The sequence below is a fragment of the Canis lupus genome, chromosome 9, assembly GCF_048164855.1.
Source record: "Canis lupus baileyi chromosome 9, mCanLup2.hap1, whole genome shotgun sequence".
In the NCBI taxonomy this organism is placed as follows: domain Eukaryota; kingdom Metazoa; phylum Chordata; class Mammalia; order Carnivora; family Canidae; genus Canis; species Canis lupus.
In genome coordinates, this window is record NC_132846.1 from 15,849,975 (window position 1) to 15,871,293 (window position 21,319).

At 32.7% G+C, this 21,319-nt stretch overlaps 1 protein-coding gene across 13 annotated transcripts in view; it reads right to left on the reverse strand.

The window, feature by feature from the left end:
* The window catches only part of RALGAPA1 (Ral GTPase activating protein catalytic subunit alpha 1), a 242,244-nt gene that overhangs the window by 148,893 nt on the left and 72,032 nt on the right, over positions 1-21,319 (reverse strand). For all 13 annotated transcript variants that reach the window (XM_072838277.1, XM_072838278.1, XM_072838267.1 and 10 more), the window contains exons 12-16: positions 12,666-12,803; positions 9,018-9,166; positions 5,606-5,735; positions 3,656-3,893; positions 2,408-2,569 (exon numbers count right to left, since the gene is read on the reverse strand). In XM_072838277.1, coding sequence (XP_072694378.1) covers positions 2,408-2,569; positions 3,656-3,893; positions 5,606-5,735; positions 9,018-9,166; positions 12,666-12,803 — 817 coding nt within the window. The remainder of the gene's footprint in view (positions 1-2,407; positions 2,570-3,655; positions 3,894-5,605; positions 5,736-9,017; positions 9,167-12,665; positions 12,804-21,319) is intronic.

The window sequence follows — 21,319 nt, forward strand, 5'->3', positions numbered from 1 at the left end:
AGCATCTAAGCATGCCAATTTTTGAAGGTTTTGTATCTTTATTCTTCCCAAAAAATGAATAAAAAAGAAAAATAGATGTATTCCACATAAATTCATCATGGATCATAAAATACACGCATTATGTCAAAAACTGTAACCTTCATTCAAGAGTTGTCATGCAGCATAGGAAATTCATGAACAGCAAGTGTATTCACTAAAAGCACCCAAACACAAAATAAATAGGAGGCAGGCAAGTCTGGCCTTTTCTCACTTCTAAACCACTACATATACTTCTCCATATTTATCATTAAATAAAATTCATATCATACATACATGTATCTCCACTGGCAGAAATATCTTTATAAGTCCCCAAACTAAGGTCCAATATTTTGAAAAACATAAACTAAGAGGAAAATCTGAAAACAGAAACAGTGATGTATTTGTTCCAACATGAATATCATAACTAACTTCTTACAAACTCATTCTAAAGTAAGTCTAAAGTATCTCCTTTAATAATGTGTTGGCATAAGCAAAATCTTAGAAGTAGTGATGAAGGACTTACTAGAATGTATACACTTTATCGTAGACTGAATTTTTACCTGTGTACACTCACTACAGATATAAAATTTTTAAAAATATTTTAAGAAAATATATACTCAAACACCATCTTAAATTAATCTGCTGCTCTTTTCAGTATTTTCCAACTTATGCAGGTATTTTTCTGAACAAAATTTTTAATGCTTCAACTTTTTGATAGGTTTGTTTAATGACCAAGCCAGACAAGGTTGTTTTGGTATAGGTACCAGAAAATAATCATAGGTATGAATTTAAGATGAGTACTTTGCTTATTATGTTTTTTAAAGATTAGAAATATGCCAACATGTTAATGATCATTTCTCATTAGTTCATTGATGCTTCCTTAAATTTCACATTCTACATTAAGCATAAATTATTTCTATAATCAGAAAGATTATATGAGGAACTCTAAAAAAAAAAAAGGTATGTTTTAAGTAAAACAAAGTAAAATTTTAAACTTAAAAGAAGTCTGTCCTAAACAATACACAAAAATTTTCATTAAAATCTGACATTAATATAAAATGAAGGCATTTCAGATGTAATCAACATCTTAATCTCAAAAAGTGATTCTATGCCAAAACTTAAAATATATAATTTTAATTCACCCATACCCTTTTTCCTTGTATCATTTCTTATTTTTGCTTGACATAGACAATCAATGTAATTCTATGCTTATTTTACAGGCAGAAAACAATTTTGAAAATATAATTCTTTTGAAGGATTTAAAATTAACTGTTATTTTTAATTGTTTTAAATCTTTAAAATTAATAGTGTCTTTCACTGATTATCATTAAATATAGATATATTTCCACAAAAAATGCTCCTGCCACAAAAATCACAGACTCTAGGGGTGCCTGGGTAGATCAGTTAGTTAAGCATCTGAGGGTGCCTGGGTAGATCAGTTAGTTAAGCATCTGACTTCAGCTCAGGTCATTATCTCAGGGTTCTGGGATCCAGCCCTGCGTCATGCTCCCACTCAGCAGGGAATCTACTTCTCCCTCTGTTCTTCCTCCTGCTCACTTGTGCACATGTACACATGCACACATGTGTTCTCTCTCTCAAATAAATCTTTTTAAAAAATCATAAATTGTAAAGCCTAAAGTAATTTCAAGCAACTTTGTTTCAGTCATATAAGGTATTATCATTCCCAATAAAGCCTAGGAAGAGTTCAAGATTACCTAGCTGTTCAGTGATGAAAGAAAGAAAAAAAATAGGACAAAGCCTTCATATTTTTCATTGCAGTATTCTTTCTACTACAATTCAGACCAAGAGGAAGAGAAATAAGATAGTAGCTAGGTCCAAAGCATACTGAGTGATCCTATATCCAGAAATTCTTCCCATCATTGCTCATTACTGCTACTTCCAAGATTACAGAAGTTTCTTCCATGTCTGTTAAAAGCTGCAAGGAACCTAACAACATACTCTAACTTGGTCTTAGCTATCTGCAAGCATGAATTCCAATCTAAGAATTGCAGCACTGAAAATCAGCTACCCTTATTTTCCATGTTTGTGAGTATATTCACTTAGTAGAAACTCTACCAGTTAATGTGTGAGTTCTATAAAGTGAATCAGAGTTCTATTTCGATTCTGTAAAAAACAGTTTAAAATTACTGATACCTACAGTAAAATAAGCTACATAAAAACGGTAATGTAAGATAAATCTTAATAGCAACGGATAACACAGCCTCTTGTCAGACTCTTGAGTACCCCTGAAGAAAAGGTTTTGCTATAGAAGTTTTTCCTTTAACGACCAAAGCTAACTGATAAGAAAATTATACGTTTACATACATTATCACTAAGGACTATAAACGTATTGCCCTGTACAATTCTCATTATTTTAAAGAATACATACCAACAGTTTTTTGCCGTACTATACTCCTTGCCTTTTCGGTTCCTGGGGAACCAGTGGTTGTTGCACTTCTCTGTCTCATTGGGGCTTGGCCAGGCTGATCACGACTCCATCCTCTAGAAAATGACTTGTCAACTGAAACTTTCTGAAATTCATGTCCAACTCCTAGAAATGTAGATTTTCAATCTCAGTATATTGTCACCTGATTAATAATCTCTTCAAATCATGCATGCTACCTTGCCTCAGATTTTCAGGTTTACTGGAAATGTATTATAAAGTATCAAGTTAAACATCTGTGTACTGTAAGGCTTTTCTGAACTTCAATTTATGTAAAAATCATATTCCAAAACTGATATGAAATTCTAAAATACAACCATCAGAAATAAACTATTATTAAAATCCTTTGCCATCCACTTATTCCATTAAAAAAGAAACATTTGGATAGAGAAGCAAAAAAACTTTAAGAAATGAGTTAACCAAAGCCATCCTGTGGTGGAAGTTATTAAATCTCTACCTGCCTATAATACCAGTTGAGAATTTTTTCCAGTGCAGGAAAAAATATTTTGGTCACATAATTAACATCGATGGACTACTGTTAAATATAAAATGTGGACTCAGATATAATCTCTAGCTAGCAACTACTTAAAAATGAAAAATACTAATACATTAGATTATAAAAACACGTATTAGCAATATAATCACTGTTATTGTCCCATTATAAAAACACGTATTAGCAATATAGTCACTGTTATTGTCCCTCTCCCCTTTTTTTAACACTCAAGAAAGACATAATCCACATCTAGGGAATGTCTGCTTTTAGTTAAAACTAAGAAAATGTTTTCAAAAGAATTTCTCAGATAATTCTCTTTAATAGAGTAACATGAAATCACCTTATAAATTCTAACCAAAAAAAAAAAAAATGCATATGACAAAAACGAGCAATTTATTAATTTCCATTTTGGTTAATCATTAAAAATATTTAAGATTCTAAATTGTTTATTTAAATTTAGCTAGATATATACAGAACACTTTCTCATCAAAATTACTAATGATTTTAAGAAATGATTTCAAGAAAAATTACAAGGTACCTACACGTTTTATTACTGAAAATTTTTAATCTGGAGGGTAAATGAAGGAGGGAACAGTTAAGAGAAAACAACTTTTTACCCTCCCCCATCTTCCTAACTTAATTTTCCTAGACCAAATTATTTAAACAAATTTATGTGAAGCATCTCTATGGACAACTCTTACCTTTCCCTTTGTGCTTTTTTTGCTTCTGTTCACTCAACTTATCCAATGGTAAATCACTGAGATCCAAACTATATAAATTTCTAGCTAAGACTTTAGTTAGTGTTTCCATAGTCAGTGACCACTCAGTGGCTAACTCTTCCCAATAGGTCAATGATGACAATACAGAGAGTAAGTCATCCCATAGTTCTCGAGAGATGTATACATTTAGATTTGCTTTGATCCAGGCAACTATAAGAGTCTATAAAGACAAACAAATAACAATGCAATATGTTCAAATTCAGATATTTAATTATTAAAAAAAAAAACTAAAAACAAGCAGAATTTTAAATCACATAATATCCATGATCCTTTCTTGGTACATAATACTTATAAAGGAATTCATGCAATCATTAATATCTACTATAAATTTCATTTTAACAATTGTCGCACTCAACAATCTAGCAATTAGGACAAGATATCAAAACTGAAAAGAACTATCCCTGAAGTTGTAACTATCTTTTATGCTGTATTACATTAATATTAAATAAACGCTGCTTAAAGAGTCTCCACACTATTAAAAATTTGAATTACATTGAAATTATTTATGAATGCTTATTGAGCTAAATTGACCAAAACCTACATTCTATAACTTAAGATGAAAATCAGTATACAATTTGAATATTCTAAAAACAAGAGTTACTAGAAACATACTTGATGAGATGTTTTTGAAAAATTGTATGTAAGTTAAAGAATAAATTAAATTTCATTTTGAAGATACCAGAAAAATTAAAAGTTCTATAAAAAAAAATCCAATCATAGGATAAAAAAACTTATTCACTGAATGGCAGAAATTAGTGATCAGCTATTACCCCTGAGACTTTATGGATTTCTACTGAAGATAAAAAAAACTATTATTGAAGAAACAAGTACCAAACAAGTACCAAAGAGTTTTTCAAAAGCTTAACTCTAAATTCTACTAAGGAATTCACATACATTTATATATTAAATGTAAGATGAAAATGAGCAGAGTGTAAAGTAATAACTAGTGATTCTTAATTCTATCTTTAAACATTCACATTACAAAAAAGTTATTCCATATAGCAAGCTAAAATTTTGCCTTCCTATGATTCCAACAGTGGATTAGTTCTAACAATTGGGAAATTTTTTAAAAAAGGGCTAATGAAGTTAAGAGGAGTTTAGATAATAAATGTAACAGGTTTCAAAATACTATTCACTACCAGCATAAAATTTCAGGCAAACAAGAAAATTAAAAAAAAAAAAATGATTTGAATAACTATATTTATGGCCAAGAATTAGATCTGAATAGCTTTTTATCTTTGATATTAAGAACCATTTTATCCATGTATTTGTATTTAATGTGTCATCTTAAGAACATATTATTTTGCTGTTTTCCAAGGAATCCATAATACATTTAAAGTCAGGTTAGGAAACACAATACGTAATTTTTATATATTTAAAACTACCACTGATACTTAAAGAAGTGAATAAAGTCTTACAGAACAGCCTGATAAGAAAGAATCATGATTAACTACTTTTCCATTACTAAAGACCAACTTAAAAGAAAGTTTTGTTTTTCTAACAATGCCAGAAACTTGGAAACTCATAAAGCAAACAACCAGACCATTCATTACTCATGAAGCTCTCTGGCAGCTTTCTGAGATCATGTAAGTATGCCACATAAGAGAAAAAGTTAAATATCGTTGGCTTGTTTCAATGATTTTTTCACAGACCTGGTATTTCCTCCACTCATACTAGGTTCTGAGTTTCTATGTATGGCAAATAGCCTATAGATAAGCAACTTTTAATTTAGTTCTATAAAAGATCCTTTAATATGAAACAATCTTTGTTTTAAAGTTTTTTCCCCAAGTAACAGGTTCAGGGCCCAGTGAATCTTATAAAAATACATATCTATCCATCTATTTTATCTATTTATTTATTTGTTTTTATTGCCTGGAAAAGAGGTCCTGCAAGTCGACCTGCCAAGGTCATATTTTTTTTCCCCTGGAACTGTAGAAAAGCTTGTGATGGCATCTTCAGTACAGACTCCGTGACTCTGAGCAACACAAGCAGCATCTGTTCCCTTAAAGTAAAAAAATTAATTAATGTTTCCTTCTTACATAGGTTTGTTTTTGGTTAATGAATTTTAAAATTAATATTTGTTATAAAATATATTATCTTTCAATAAGTCAAATATCAAATGTCTTTCAAATTTTTAGAATTCTTTAAATATTAAAATTTAAAATTCCATTTTATAAACTATACCAGCCATTTTTAAACCATTTTTCAGTTACAAAACCCTCTCATCAATTAAAAATTTATGCAAAAGCTGATGACATGGCAGGTGAGAATGTGGAGACTGCTCCAATCCCCCGATCCAACCCCCAAAATCAAGTAGTAACCTTAAGGAAGCTGTTTGAAGAACATTTCTTCTATCTATACAATATAGTCCTACCATGATGCCTATACATCTAATCCATCTTTATAATATGGAGAACAAGCACAGATCCAGAAGTATACCAGGTGAAATTTCAAAAACTGTAAGATTTTTAAGATTAATAGGTCACAATGATCCTGACAGGTAATCAAGGACCATCAACCACTCTTTTGCCTTTTTCCATTCTTTTAAGTTTGGCCAGTTTTAAGCTCTGTACTCTCCTTGTGTACTCCAAATCAAGACAATCCTAATATTAGTTCTACTCTGCCTCTTTCTCCTAGATACTTATTATTAAGACCAGGTGCTTATTTGTACCTAATAATTTGGAAACTGATTCAACCACATGCGAAAAAAGGTATTTCAGTTTGGGTGTACAGCCAGGCTAATAGCCCAAGTCCCTATCACAGCCCTCTCTCTGATTCGTCTGCAGACCCACTCTAGGCATAGTAATATGTGGGACAGTCCATGTGAGAAATGTGCCAGAGGCAGCAAGAGATCACAAGACCTAGATGTCATCATTTTTTGGGAAGTGAACACAGAATCAAATAGAAAAGTATCACTCAATGAAAAATATCCTGAAAAAAAAAAAAAAAAAAAAGAAAAATATCCTGAATTTATTAATAAATAAATACATGCACTTATTCATAAGAGAAAAATCAAAGCTGCCACGTTTGTAATCTTAGGCTTTTGGCTTAGCTGTATGAAATGAAAAGCTTTTTGAAATCAACTACATATGCAATAAAGCACAGACTTCCCAAATAAATCTTAACTGATTTGTGGTCAAATCAAAACTCATTCATTTATAACTTTTCACTTTGTAACATAATAATAATTCATAAAATCTCATAAATTCAATGTAAATATATGACTAATCTCTCATAATTGACTTCAAGGGAACTTATAAATTTTTTTTAAATTCTAAAATTGTGTTCCATATAGCAGGCCACTCACTTTTAACCTGGCTCAACAGCACTGATGTAAAGTACATTTAAAAAAAAAAAAAAAAAAAAAGGAAGGAGAGTGGAGACTAACAAAAGAATGGTCAAAGTAGAACAGTTACTAGATAATAACCTAGGCTCTGAAGTCTGAAGGACGAGTTCAAATCTCAGCTATGTCAACAAAGATAAATGAACTAATTTCTTTGCACCTAAGGATCACCATATAAAATAGAGATGTTATCCACCTGAGGGAGTGCTACAAGGATTAAGATAGAAAATGCATGCATAGTGCTTAACAAGATACCTGGCATAGAAAAGTGTTCCAATTAAGCTAATAACAAACTACTTCTGGTGGGATTATATCAATGCTAATAAAGATTTTTTTCAAAGTAAAGCCATATTTTCATATGCAGCAAAACATGTATTAGGCATACTCTTTCACTAAGTACTTCCATTTTTTAAGAATAAGTCAAAGGAGAAAAATCATGTATGTATAAGGATGATTACTCTTTTTCCCTCCACCCAAAAACAAAATGAATAAACTACACATTCATCAAAAGGGGACTGGTTAAGAAAATTATGGTACATACAAATGGCTTAATACTATGTGACTACATGCATGGTTTGGGGAACCAGATATATGTTCACCAAAGGGCAAACAATGATTACTTCCAGAGAGTGAGTTTTGGGGCAACTTCAATTTTCTTTTTAAAACTCTTCTTTGGTTTTTATAATGAAAATGTATAATTTTTACAAAAACAAAATAACTGCTCTTTTTCCCAAAAGGCCTATTTTTCCATTCAATTAAATATTTATAGCATACAGGGATGCCTGGGTGGCTTAGTGGTTGAGCATCTGCCTTTGGCTCAGGGAGTGATCCTGGAGTCCTGGGATCAAGTCCCACATCGGGCTCCCTGCATGGAGTCTGCTTCTCTCTCTGCCTAGGTCTCTGCCTCTCTGTCTCTCATGAATAAATAAAATAAAATCATTAAAAAATATATTTATAGCATACAAATAATATATAAAATATTATGCTAAGAAATGTAGGAAATAGGGATCCCTGGGTGGCTCAGCGGTTTAGCGCCTGCCTTTGGCCCAGGGCATGATCCTGAAGTCCTGGGATCAAGTCCCATGTCGGGCTCCCTGCATGGAGCCTGCTTTTACCTCTGCCTGTGTTTCTGCCTCTCTGTGTCTCTCATGAATAAATAAGTAAAATCTTAAAAAAAAAAAAAAAAAAAGAAAAGAAAAGAAAAGAAAAAAAAAAGAAAAGAAAAGAAAAAAGAAATGTAGGAAAACAAAAACAGACATACTTTGACATTTTAGGGCCTTTCAATTCAGAGGTAAACAGACCTTTATACAAGTAATTTAAGGATTAGGTCAATTTTGAAAAGAGCTATAACAGATACAAATACATGATGAAAGCAGTGAGGGGGAAATTCAAGTAAGAAGATGTGGGAAAAGGAAGGTGGAATCTAAAGATAGCTATTGTGACAAAAGAAAAAGATAGCAAGAATAAGCTATTCAACAGAAAAGTTTCTCTTTCTGTGGAAGAAAGAGGAATTGTTAAGCTAAAAGCCAAATCCCATTATGCATGGTAAAGTTTAGGTTTGAGAGAAAGATAGAAAAGTAGGCAGGGACCTCAATGTACATGGCCCTGAATGCCAGGTCGAGGAATCAGGCATTCATACAATCATTTACTTATTCTTTTATTTACACATGCATAAATTCATTTATTCACACACGTATTCATTCCTGAGAGTGGTGGGGGGAAGGCATCACATGTCCACTTTAGAAAAATAATCCAAGAAGGCTGATCAAAGATGTCTTCTGAGATAAAGTGGAGACTATTGTCATCATAACTATTACATAAAAGATTTACTAATAGAAGCCTTTACAATATTGTGACAAGCCCTGTTTACAGACGCTATTCCTCTAAAAATTACTATAATTATATATACACAATTAAAAATAAAGGATAAATATTTTTTACCAAGTCTTTTTGTCCATTGATACTTGTACAACCATGAACCGATAAATGTTAAGAATGCGTTTACACATATCTGTGTGCTCATCCAGAAGGTTTTTAATATCATTTGCAGGTTCAAGAAGAAATATGTTTGATGAGTTTATAATAAACACCTAAGACAAAAGAAATGATTAGCTATTCATTATAAAATTAAAATTTCTCAAAGAAAAAATAAATTCAGATGCTGATCACTACGTGATCTACAATGAACTTAAAAGCATAATACTATATATAAGGTTAATTCTGACCCTATCTCTATCAACTAGGTTGACAGGTGAAATTTAAACCCATTAAACCATTTTGTTTTTATGTTTATCCAGACAAATATAAAATCATTACTAGGCACCCAAGGAAAATAAACCAAGTGAAAAACAGAATTTTTTAAAACTGAGAGCTTTAATATAATTGCTGTCATAAAATGAAAGGAACAATAAAAACACAAAGAGTTTAGGATAAAAGATGATACCTAAATCAGGAAGAATTTTCAGAATAAGGTGTTCAATATCCTCTGTTTCATGGTTATAGGCTATGTACTTATCTGCTTTAGTAATAATAAACTGCATGAAGAGAAAGAGTACTACTGAGGTGCCATTAAATGCATCTTTTATTATAGAAAAATTTAAAAATTATAATCAAATCATTAATTATATTCTGTTATTGAAGAGAAAGTAATTATAATGGTGACAGGTATGTACAAAGGTTCTCGAATACCTTGGAGGTACAGAACATTTCATTTACTGTGAACCTAGGACATTTGCATCTTCTATACCCATAATCCTGATATAAATCCCTGAACTACATAATAAAACATAGTTGTAAAATCATGAGAGAAAAGAATATTATGCTAACTTTAGAATACTGAAAGAGATAAATCTGTAATTCTAGCCAACACTGATCAAGAAAAACAGGCATAAATAAACAATAATTAGAAATAAAACAAGGATATAATTATGAGCAATTTGGGAGGAAATTATTCCAAAAAGTAAAAAGCAAGTTTAAAGGACCTGAGGTGAAAGCCTACATAGCATGTTTGAGGAACAGCAAGGAGTGCTAAAGTGGGGAAGCAGTTGGGAAATGATGTTGAGAAACATAACCAGAGCATGTGAGGCAGACTGCCTCACTGCCAGTAGTGAAAGAGTATGTTTTCCCCCTAAACTTTGCAGACCAATCCTATTGTAAAACAGGATAAAAATGAATAAGGAAAGGAAAATGAAGACATACAAAAATATAAACAAAATTCATCAAAATCAAGGAATATTAAATGACTTAGTTTTTAAACTCTCTCAGTTTTGAAATTATCTTGTAGGCCAGAACTAGTCTGGACCACACCTTGAGGAGCAATGATATAAAGCCTTATAGATCATTAAAGACTTCTGCTTTTATGCTTAGTGATAATGCTAAGTCAGTGGAGGGGTTTGAGCAGAAAAATGGTATGATCTGACTTACACTTTACAGGATCCCTCTGGCTACTGTGTTGAGAATACACCACGGTGATAGGTGGGCAAAAGCAGAAGCAAGGATACTAATTAGGAGTTTATTGCAATAATCCAGATGAAACATCATGGAGGCCTGGACACAAGAGGTGGTATAAATGCTGAATAGATTCTGCATACATTATGATGATGACCAGGATGTGTTATAAATTAGATGTACAATATAAAATAAGATGGGGGAGGGGTACCTGGGTGGCCCAGTCACTTCAGCATCTGCCTCTTGGTTTTGACTCAGGTCATGAGATAGAGCCCTGTGTTGGGCTCTGCGTTCAGTACAGAGTCTGCTTGGATTTCTGTCTCCCTCTGCCCCTCCCCCTTGCTTGCTCTTGTGCATTCTCTAAATCAGTATGTCTTTAAAATAATAAAAATAAAAAATAAAAGCAAACAAAATGGCTTGAACACCTGGAAAACAGGTGTTATAAATGAAACAAGGAAAACTATAGTAAGAGCATGTTTAAGGCTAGTTTCAGACATGTCAAGTTTGAGATGTGAAGTGTGATATCCAAGTGAAGATGCTAACTTGGTATTTGAATAATTGAGTTTAAGACTCAGGGGTGCCTGGGTGGCTCAATCAGTTAAGTGTCTGACTTTGGCTCAGGATATGTTGGGTTCCCTGCTCAGCAGGGAGTCTACTTCTCCCTCTCAAAGGAATAAAATCTTAAAAAACAAAACAAAACAAAACACAACAACTACTAGAGTTCAGACAGGAGGTCTCAGACTAGAAATAAAATTGTAGATGATCCACCATATAGATGACATTGAAAGCCAGAGGAATTAATGAGATGAGCCAGAGAGTAAGTAGAAAATAGATCAAAAAACTGATTTTGGGCACTTTAACAATGAAATGATCAGGGACATAAAAAAAATCAGTAAAAAGATTCTGAGAGGTGGCCACTGAGACAAGAGAAAAACAGGAGGGAAGCTATTCTGAAGGCCAAGTAAAGAAGAGTTTCAATAGTGAGGAAATATTCTATTCTATAAAACGCTCCTGTCAACTCCATTAAGATAGAAAAATGTACATTTGGAGCACCTGGGTGGCTCAGTCTGTTAAGCATCTGACTCTTGATTTTGGCTCAGGTCGTGATCTCAGGATCATGAGATCAGTCAGGCCCAGTGTCACACTCCATGCTGAGCGTGGAGCCTGCTTAAGATTCTCTTTTTTTCTCCCTCTGCCCCTCCTCCCTCTACTTGCACATGCTCTCTCTCTCTCTCTCTTAAAAAAAAAAGTGTACATCTGATTTAACAATGTGGAGGTCACATGTGGCATTAACAGGAACAGTCCGATTTTAAAAAATGAATAACTGTATTGAACTACAAATCAAGAAAAAGACAACCCAACAGAATATAGGAAAAGCATATGAATAGAATAGGCAATTCATAAAAAGATACTCAATTTCAGTACTGATGAAGAAAAAGCAAATTAAAACTAGGAAACACAAACTAAAAAAAATGAAAACATTTCATATACATGGGGCAGCAAAAATTAAAATGGACTCTAAGTAAAAGGGAAAGATACAAGGAAATGAGAACTCACAAACATTCTAAAGGAAATGTAAATTATTAGAACTATGTTGGAGGACAATTTGGCAATATTGGTAAAGTCAGGATGATAATGTACAACTCCTCCAACCCAGTAACTCCAGTTCTGGGTATATATCCTAAGGAAATTCTTCCACATGTGCAAAAGAAGTACATAGGTAAGAATATTCAATGTAGCACTATTTAGGATAGGGAAAAACTGGAAACTTAAAAAAATCAACAGAAAAATGAATAAGTAAATAATCATAAAATAAGTAAAATACTAGAAAACAACACATATCAACACAACTCAAAAACATAACGGTTAATGCAAAAAGAAAGTACCAGATGATGGGACACCATGACACAATTTACACAAATTTGTCTGTAAAAGTAATATGTAATATTTACCAATACATATTTATTAGGAAGTTAAAGTTAAGGAAAAAACAAAATTAATATTTTATAATGAAAACTGACAAATGTGGATGTTGAGTTTATTAAAAAATTATACTGTACAATGAAATACTGAACCATATATTTGAAATATTTAATGATTTTATTGTAATTTTTTTTTCTTAATAACCAAAAAGTGAACCACCTGCAAAACTGCCTGGGTACCAGCTCGTATGTTTTGTTCTATGATTTCTTCGGAGGCATTATGAAGAACATCTTGGTAGGAGCCATTTTTTGCCCAAGAAGAATTTCGAACGTGATCAACAATATCAGTCCCATTTTCCTAAAGAGAAATATCAAGTTTTTAATTTTCATTATAAATGCTGCAACAAGAGAGTAAGCTGAAGAAGTAAACTGGAAATTATCGGGTCCTTCTGCTTAGCATCTTCTTAAAAGAGAAGATATTTCACTGGATTAGAAAAGCAATGTAGGTTCACTTTTAAAAAAAAAAGGTTCTTCTAATTGACAAAAATATAAAGAAAATTTAAAACATCCAAAGGGTCAGATAAAATTTTTAACATTTTAGATACAGAGACATTTTTCTATGTATCTAATCTCCCTTTAAATAAATCTCCCTTATATAACTTACACATTTAAAAACAAGATTAATGTTACCTAAAAGTCTGTAAAATATGAATTTTGTATTAAACTGAATGCCAGAAACCAAACAAATAAAACAGAAAATAGCTTAGATTTATTTTAAAGTATTAAAATTCTTATTACCCAAAGAGAGAAGAAGAATATTAGGTACTTCAAACCACTAAGACAGCATCTTTCTGCTTAAGTTTTAGCTGTCAAAAGTCTTACGGAGTACAAAGTTCCCTCAGGTGAAAAGCCACAAAAACATACATTTCACCAGAGTTGTTCCCTTTTTTTTTTAGTTTCTTTCTGCTTTTGGTCACTCAGCAATATTTTCAAATAGTTGGCTAGTTTTTTTTTTTAATATTTTGTCTAGAGGTTATAATTGCAATATGCAGATTTAGTCTAAGACAAACTACTCTGCTATTCAAAGTACTGAAATCAGCTCTATCTCAAGCCAATATAATATATCACAGTATATTATACTCTTAAGTCTCATACTCCTATGATCGGATATCTTCTGAACATTTCTATCTGAATGACCCCAAAACATATCCAACTCAAAATATTTAAAAGTTAAGTTTATTAACCAAGTCCTATCCATTCTTACCAACCCCTCTGGACACAACAGTCACCACTACCAAACTTGCATTTTAAAAAATTCTATTCATCTATGAATGGCAGCTACCATGTTGCAAGAGAAACAAACTTCGGACACTTCCCAACTCATTTCTCTCACCCAACTAATCTTCAAGGTATATTGATTTTACCATCAACGCAGCTCTTATCTGTCTTCTTCCTTCTATTTCCACTGTCCTGGGTACTTCTCTCCCTTCAAACATTGCTAATAATTCCTAACTAGTCGTCTTGCTTCAAGGCTGGCTTCCAATCAATCTATCTTCCATTCTGGGCTTGATATGATCTTCCAAAATATGTAACTATCTGTACCATTCTTCTATTCACAATCCTTCAAAGACTTTCCAGTATTTATCTAGAATGTAATCACTGTTAACTACAATGGCATATAAGTTTCTGAACAGAGTCTAGTTCTTGCCTACCTCTTATTTCCTAGCACTCCCTCCCACCTCCTCTTAAATAGAGCCATATAAATAAATAATTTAGGGTCTCTCACATCTTTGTAGATGCTATTCACACTGTGTGGTTCCTTTCCCATTTACCTGCACTTCATATTACACTACCTCCTCCATGAAGACTTCCCTAAGCCTCAACAGAGTTAGGTATTCTGTCTTTCACACTCTAAGATCCTAACAATATTCTTCTGTAATACTTATTTTGCATCTTTGTTTTCTTGCTAAACTATAAGTTATGTGAAGGTAGAAAAGATATCCTTTCATGTTTCTATTTCAAACACTGGTTCTCCAAGTGGACATTACCATATTTTTACAGGGCACTCTCAGAGTGCTTTGTTTTCACAAAAATTGAGAATACCTTAGGGATTTAATGGGGTGAGCCAGGAAATGCTAAACATACTACAAGATAAATAAGAGTCTGCACACACACAAACTATCTTGTATTCCAGGTCTTTGAAATGTCCCATAGACACTTAATTATAAATGTGGCTTTTTATTCACTATCTGAATCTATAACTTAACTCCATTTTATAATTAAAACCAAATTTTAAAACATTTTTATATATTAAATTTATCAGAAATATATATCAGTGATTGATTATATCTTTTTTTGTTGTTCATGCCATTAGCAAGAGTTGTTGGCATCCTGAAAACTCACGTCTCTAATAACAAAACTAGTTTCAGTATTTGAGTAATCAAAAGAACACACTTATAAAACACACCTGCATTACCAGCCTTCTGTACCTTCCTCCTTTCCTTCCTCCCTCCTTTCCACTATTTAATTAGGTATGTAGATGTATTATTTTTTTTATCTATCATTTTTATTTAAGGATAGTAAATGACAAAGGGTAAGCTCAGTATTAGGCTATAAGCAATAAAAATCAGGGGAAAATAAATTGTTTAAACTGACAGCTTTATTTTTTAAAATGATGCAAAAATTGGATGTTCTAATTGATGCATAAAAATAGGACTATAATTATTTCATAATTTACATGGTAAATTTAATTTACTTCAATTATATTTCTCAGTTACACTTAGTTACATTTCTTAATTATATTTTATTTCTTTTTAGAAATAGGAAAGGATGCGCCACAACATATTACACATATGCATATGTAAATCTTGATTCGTTGAATCCCTGCAGAATGTGGTCTATTCATTCATATATTAATATCCTGTTAATCCACTGATGAGATTAATCAGCAACAACAAAAATTACCAAATCACTCCTACCCAGATTTAGTAAAATATACGTCAGTGTCACACTCTCCAACTTTTTGATTAGAATGTGGCCTATGAAAAGGATTAAAAAACTGAAGAACAAGAATTTACACTTAAAGAATAAATGATACCAGGTACACCCAAATTTCACTTCCACTCTGTCTTCCCTCATCCTTTCTCCTCTATGATTAAACTCCAGCCTTTCTTATCATAGACCAGTTTATTCTACAATTAAGGATTTTTTTAATGCTGCAATGAGCAATAGTGCAAAACTTTCCAAGAAAGAATCCAGTATATTCTAGTAGTTTAAGTACCCAACTATTAGAATAAGACAGGTAAGGGGAAACTGTAGTTTGATAATCATCCTTAAGAAATATGTACTACATACAACACTGATTTTTATCTAGTACCATAGTTTTATAGATTACACCATTTTACTTAAGTATGATTGACATGCAATATAATATCAGTTTCAGGCTTACAACATAGTGATTAAACATTTACATACATTACAAAATGATCATGACAACAAGTGCAATTACCACTTATCACTTTACAAAGTTATAATACTATTAACTATTCTCTATGCTATACTTTATATCTCAGTGATTTCATTTTATAATTTGAAGTTTGTAGCTCTTAATCCCCTTAACCTATTTCACTTATCTCCCCAACTGTCTCCCCTCTGGCAACTCCCAGTAGGTTCTCTGTATTTCTGAGTCTGTTCCTATTTTACTTTTTCATTTGTTTTGTTTTTTAGAATCTACATATAAGTCAAATCATATGGTATTTTTCTTTCCCTGACTTACTTAACATAATGCCCTCTAGTCCATCCATGTTATCACAAATGGCAAGATTTCGTTCTTTTTTTTTAGGGCTAAGTAATATCCGTGTGTGTGTGTATGTGTGTGTGTGTGTGTGTGTGTGTGTAGAAAGAAAGAGATTCATTCATCTACTAATGGGACACTTTGTTGTTTCCATATCATGGCTACTGTAAATGATGGTGCAACGAACACAGGAGTGTACTATCTTTTTGGATTAGTGTTTTCATTCAGATAAGTACTCAGAAGTAGAATTGCTGATCATATGGTATTTTTAATTTTTTTTAGTAATCTCCATACTGTTTTCCATAGTGCACCAATTTGCATATTCACCAACAGGACAAAAGAGTTACCTTTTCTCTACATTCTCACAAACACTATTCTTTCTTGCTTTTTTATACTACCATTCTGATAGGTGTGAGGTGGTATCTCATTATAGTTTTTTTTTTTTTCTTTTAAAGATTTTATTTATTCATGAAGACACAGAGGCAGATACACAAGTAGAGGGAGAAACAGGCTCCCCGTAGGGAACTCAATGCAGGACTCAACCCCAGGACATGATCTCAGCCAAAGGCAGATGCTCAACCACTGAGCCACCCAGGTGCCCCCCTTCATTGTAGTTTTCATTTGCAATTTCCCTGATGATTAGCGATCTTGAGCATCTTTTCATGTATCTGTTGGCCCTGTTTGCGTTTTTGGAAAAATGTCTATTCTGATTCTCTGTTCATTTTTTAATCAGATTGTTTGTTTTGTTGGTGTAGAGTTGTAGAGTTCTTTATGTATTTTGGATATAAACTCCTTATTGGATATATCATTTGCAAATACATTCTGTCAATCAGTAGGCTGCATTTTTGTTTTGCTGATGATTTCCTTTGCTATGCAAAAGCTTTTCAGTTTGACGTAGTCCCAACTGTTTGTTTTTGTTGTCCTTGCTTGAGGAGGCAAATTCAAAAACGTATTACTAAGACAAACGTCAGAGAGCTTAATGCCTAGGTTTTCTTTCAGGAGTTTAATGGTTTCAGGTCTTACACTTAAGTCTTTAATCCATTTTGAGTTTATTTTTGTGTATACCGTTAAGAAGGTAGTCCACTTTCATTCTTTTGCTTGTAGCTGTCCAATTTTCCCACACCACTTACTGAAGAAATAGTCTTTACTTCATTATATATTTTTGCCACCTTTGTCATAGATTTACTGACCAAATAACTGTGAGTTTATTTCTGGGCTCTCTGTCCTGTTCCACTGATCTATGTGGCTCTTTTTGTGTCAGTACCATACTGTTTTGATTACTACAACTTTATAATATAGTCTGAAATAAGGAAGTGTGTGATACCTCCAATTTTGTTCTTCTCAAGATTGCTTTGGCTATTCAGACTATTTTGTGGTTCCATACAAATTTAGAGTTATTGATTCTGGTTCTGTGAAAATTGCTATTGGTATTCTTTTTTTTTTTTTTAATTTTTTATTTATTTATGATAGTCACAGAGAGAGAAAGAGAGAGAGGCAGAGACACAGGCAGAGGGAGAAGCAGGCTCCATGCACCAGGAGCCCGATGTGGGATTCGATCCTGGGTCTCCAGGATCGCGCCCTGGGCCAAAGGCAGGCGCCAAACCGCTGTGCCACCCAGGGATCCCCTGCTATTGGTATTCTGATAGGGATTGCACTGAATCTGTAGACTGCACTGGAAAGAATGGACATTTTAACAATGTTAACTCTTCCAATCCATGAGCTTGGTATTTATCTTTCTATTGTGTCTTCGTCAGTTTTTTTCATCAATGTCTTAAAGTTTTCACTGTAGAGGTCTTTCACTTCACTGGTTAAATTTATTTCTAGGTATTTTATTCTTTTGGTACAATTGTAAATGGAATTGTTTTCTTAATTTCTCTGTTACTGTTATTAATGTATTAAAATGCCACAGATTTCAGTATATTGTTTGTATACTGTGACTCTCTTGAATTTATTAGTTTTGACAGATTTTTAACAGTGTTTCCTATGTATGATACTACGTTATTTGCAAATAATGAGTTTTACTTCTTCCTTAATTTGGATGCCTTTTATTTCTTTTTCTTGTCTGATTGCTGTGGCTAGGATTTCCAATGCTATGTTGAATAAAAGTGGTAAGAGTAGGTATTTTTGTCTTGTTCCTGATCTTAAAGTTCTCAGTTTTTCACCATTGACTATGATGTCAGCCATGGGTTTTTTTATAGACAGTCTTTATTAAAGTATGTTCCCTCTAAACCTACTTGAGCTTTTATCATAAATTGATGTTGAATTTTGTCAAGTGTTTTTTCTGCATCTATTAAAATGATCATGATTTTTACCCTTCATTTTGTTAATATGGTATATCATGTTGATTATGTTGATTGATTCGCAAATACTGAACCATCCTGGCATTCCCAGTGAATCCCACTTGAACGTGATGATTATTTTAATGTATTTTAAAATGAGGTTGCTAATATTTTGTTGAGGATTTTTGCATCTATGTTCATCAAGGATACTGGCCTATAGTTTTCTTTTTTTTGTAGCATCTGTGTCTGGTTTTGGCATCAGGGTAATGCTAGCCTCATACAACGTATTTGGAAGATTTCATTACATTAATTTTTTGGAATAGTTGAGAAAAACAGGTATTAACTCTTCCTTAATTGCCTGATGGAATTTATCTGTGAACTCATCCAGTTTGGGAGTTTCTTGATTACAAATTCAATTTCATTACTAGTAATTATTTTGTTCAGATTTTCTATTTCTTCCTGATTCAGTTATGGAATATACTATATGTTTCTAGGAATTTATTCTTTTCTTAGGCTGTCCCATGTGGTGGCATATAATTTTCTGTAGTAGTCTCTTTTAAGCCTTTGTATTTCTATTGTATTAGTTGTTACTTCTCCTACATTCCTGATTTTATTTGAGCCTTTTTCTCTTGAGGAGTTTGGCTAACATTGTCAATTTTGTTTATCTTTTCAAAGAACTAGCTCTTGGTTTCATCAATCTTTTTTATTGTGTTTTTAGTCTCTGCTCCATTGATTTTTCCTCTGATCTTTATTACTTCCCTCCTTCTACTATCTCTGGGTTTTGTTCTTTTTCTGGTTTCTTTAGATATATGTCAGATTGTTTGAGATTTTTTGGATTACTCAGGTAGGTCTGTATTTATATAAACTTCTTAGAACTGCTTTTGCTGTGTTCCAGAGATCTAGGAACATTGTCTTCATTTTTATTTATCTCAAGGTATTTTTTTTTCCTCAAGGTATTTTTTTATTTCTTTGTTGACCCCACTGCTTATTTAGTAGCATGTTGTTTAGTCTCCATGTCTTTGTATTTTTTTCAATTTTTTTCCTTCTGATCTCTAGTTTCATAATATTCTGGTTGGAAAGATGCTTGATATGATTTCCATCTTCTTAAATTTACTGAGACTTGTTTTGTGGCCTAATAGGCAACCTGTCTTACAGAATGTTCCATGTGCACTTATAAAAAAAAAAAAATGTGTATTCTGCTGTTTCAGATGGAATGTTCTGTACATATTTAAGTCCATCTGATTTAATATCTCATTCAAAGCCACTATTCCTTTTCATTTTCTATCTGGGCAATCTAGCCACTGATTTAATGAGGTGTTAAAATTCACTATTAATATTGTATTACTGTAATTTCTCCTTTTGTCTGTTACTATCTGCTTTATATATTAAGATGATCCTATGCTGGATGCATCTATATTTATAAATATATTCTTTTGCTGTACTGCTCCTTTCATCATTATGTAATGCCCTTCTGTTTCTTTTACAGTCTTTGTTTTAAAGTTTATTGTGTCTGACATAAGTATTACTACCCCAGCTTTATTGATCATTTCTATTTGCATAGAGGTTTTTTTTCTATCTCATCACTTTCAGTCTGTATGTGTCATGTAGGCAGCATACAGATGGGTCTTTTTAAAATCTATTCAGTTACTTTATGACTTTTGATTGAATATTTAGCCCATGTACATTAATTATTGATAGGTATGTAGTTATTGCCTTTTGTTCATTTTTCTAGCTGTTTTTGTAGTTCTTCTCTGTTCCTTTTTTCTTTCTTGCAGTCTTCTCTTATGATTTGATGATTGTCTTCAGTGTTGTGCTTGGATTCCCTTATTTTCTGCGTATCTGTTACAGGTTGTTTGTGGTTGCCATAGGGTTCATGTATAACACCCTATGTATTAGCCACCTATTTTAAGTTGATGGTCACTTAAGTTCAAACACATTCTAAAAGTACTATATTTTTACCTCCCCCTTGTCATGTATTATGCATTTGACACCATATTTTACATGTTTTTACTTTGTGTATCCCTTACATAGTTATTGTAAATACAGTTGATTATTACTTTTTTCTTTTAATCTTCATGCTAGCTTTATAAGTGACTGACCTACAACCTTCATTATATGTTTGCTTTTACAAGTTGTAGGAGTGCTAAAAACAATGACTCCACTGTTGGCCCTCCTTCTTGTTCATTTTTGCTTGATGACCTCTCATGGGGCTGTATGTCCCAGGCCCTTGGAGATTAATATACATACTTTAGAAATGCCTGCCAAGCCTGGGGTGGGAGAAGCTTGCTTTGGCCACCTGTGAATCTGTTAAAGATGATGCAGTCTTTAGCCTTCCACAAGATCTAATTAAAGGTTAGCTGTCAATTAGGTGCATGTGAACTCTGTGATCACATAATAATGCCCTTCTGAGTATCTCTTGCCCTATAAAATCTGTGAACTAAGTCTAGACTTTGTGGAGGATAGCTGTACAGCACCTGGATCATCATGTGCCTGATCATCTATCTCATCAGTAAGTTACCCTGAATAAAACTCTGTAAACTATATCGAGTTGCCTTCTTTGATTTCCAGTCTCAAAGTGTCTTCTCAGCTCAGGGAATACTTTACTGTACCTCCCCTACCTTCTAACACCAATAAAATGTTTTCTTTTATAATTTTATTTTTGCTTCTAGTTATGCCTTTTTCTTTTCTGCATAAAGAAGTCACTTTAACATTTCCTATTAAGGCTGGTGCAGTGGTGATGAATGCCTCTAATTTTTGTTTGTCTGGGAAATTCTCTCTAGTTCTGAATTATAACCTTGCTGG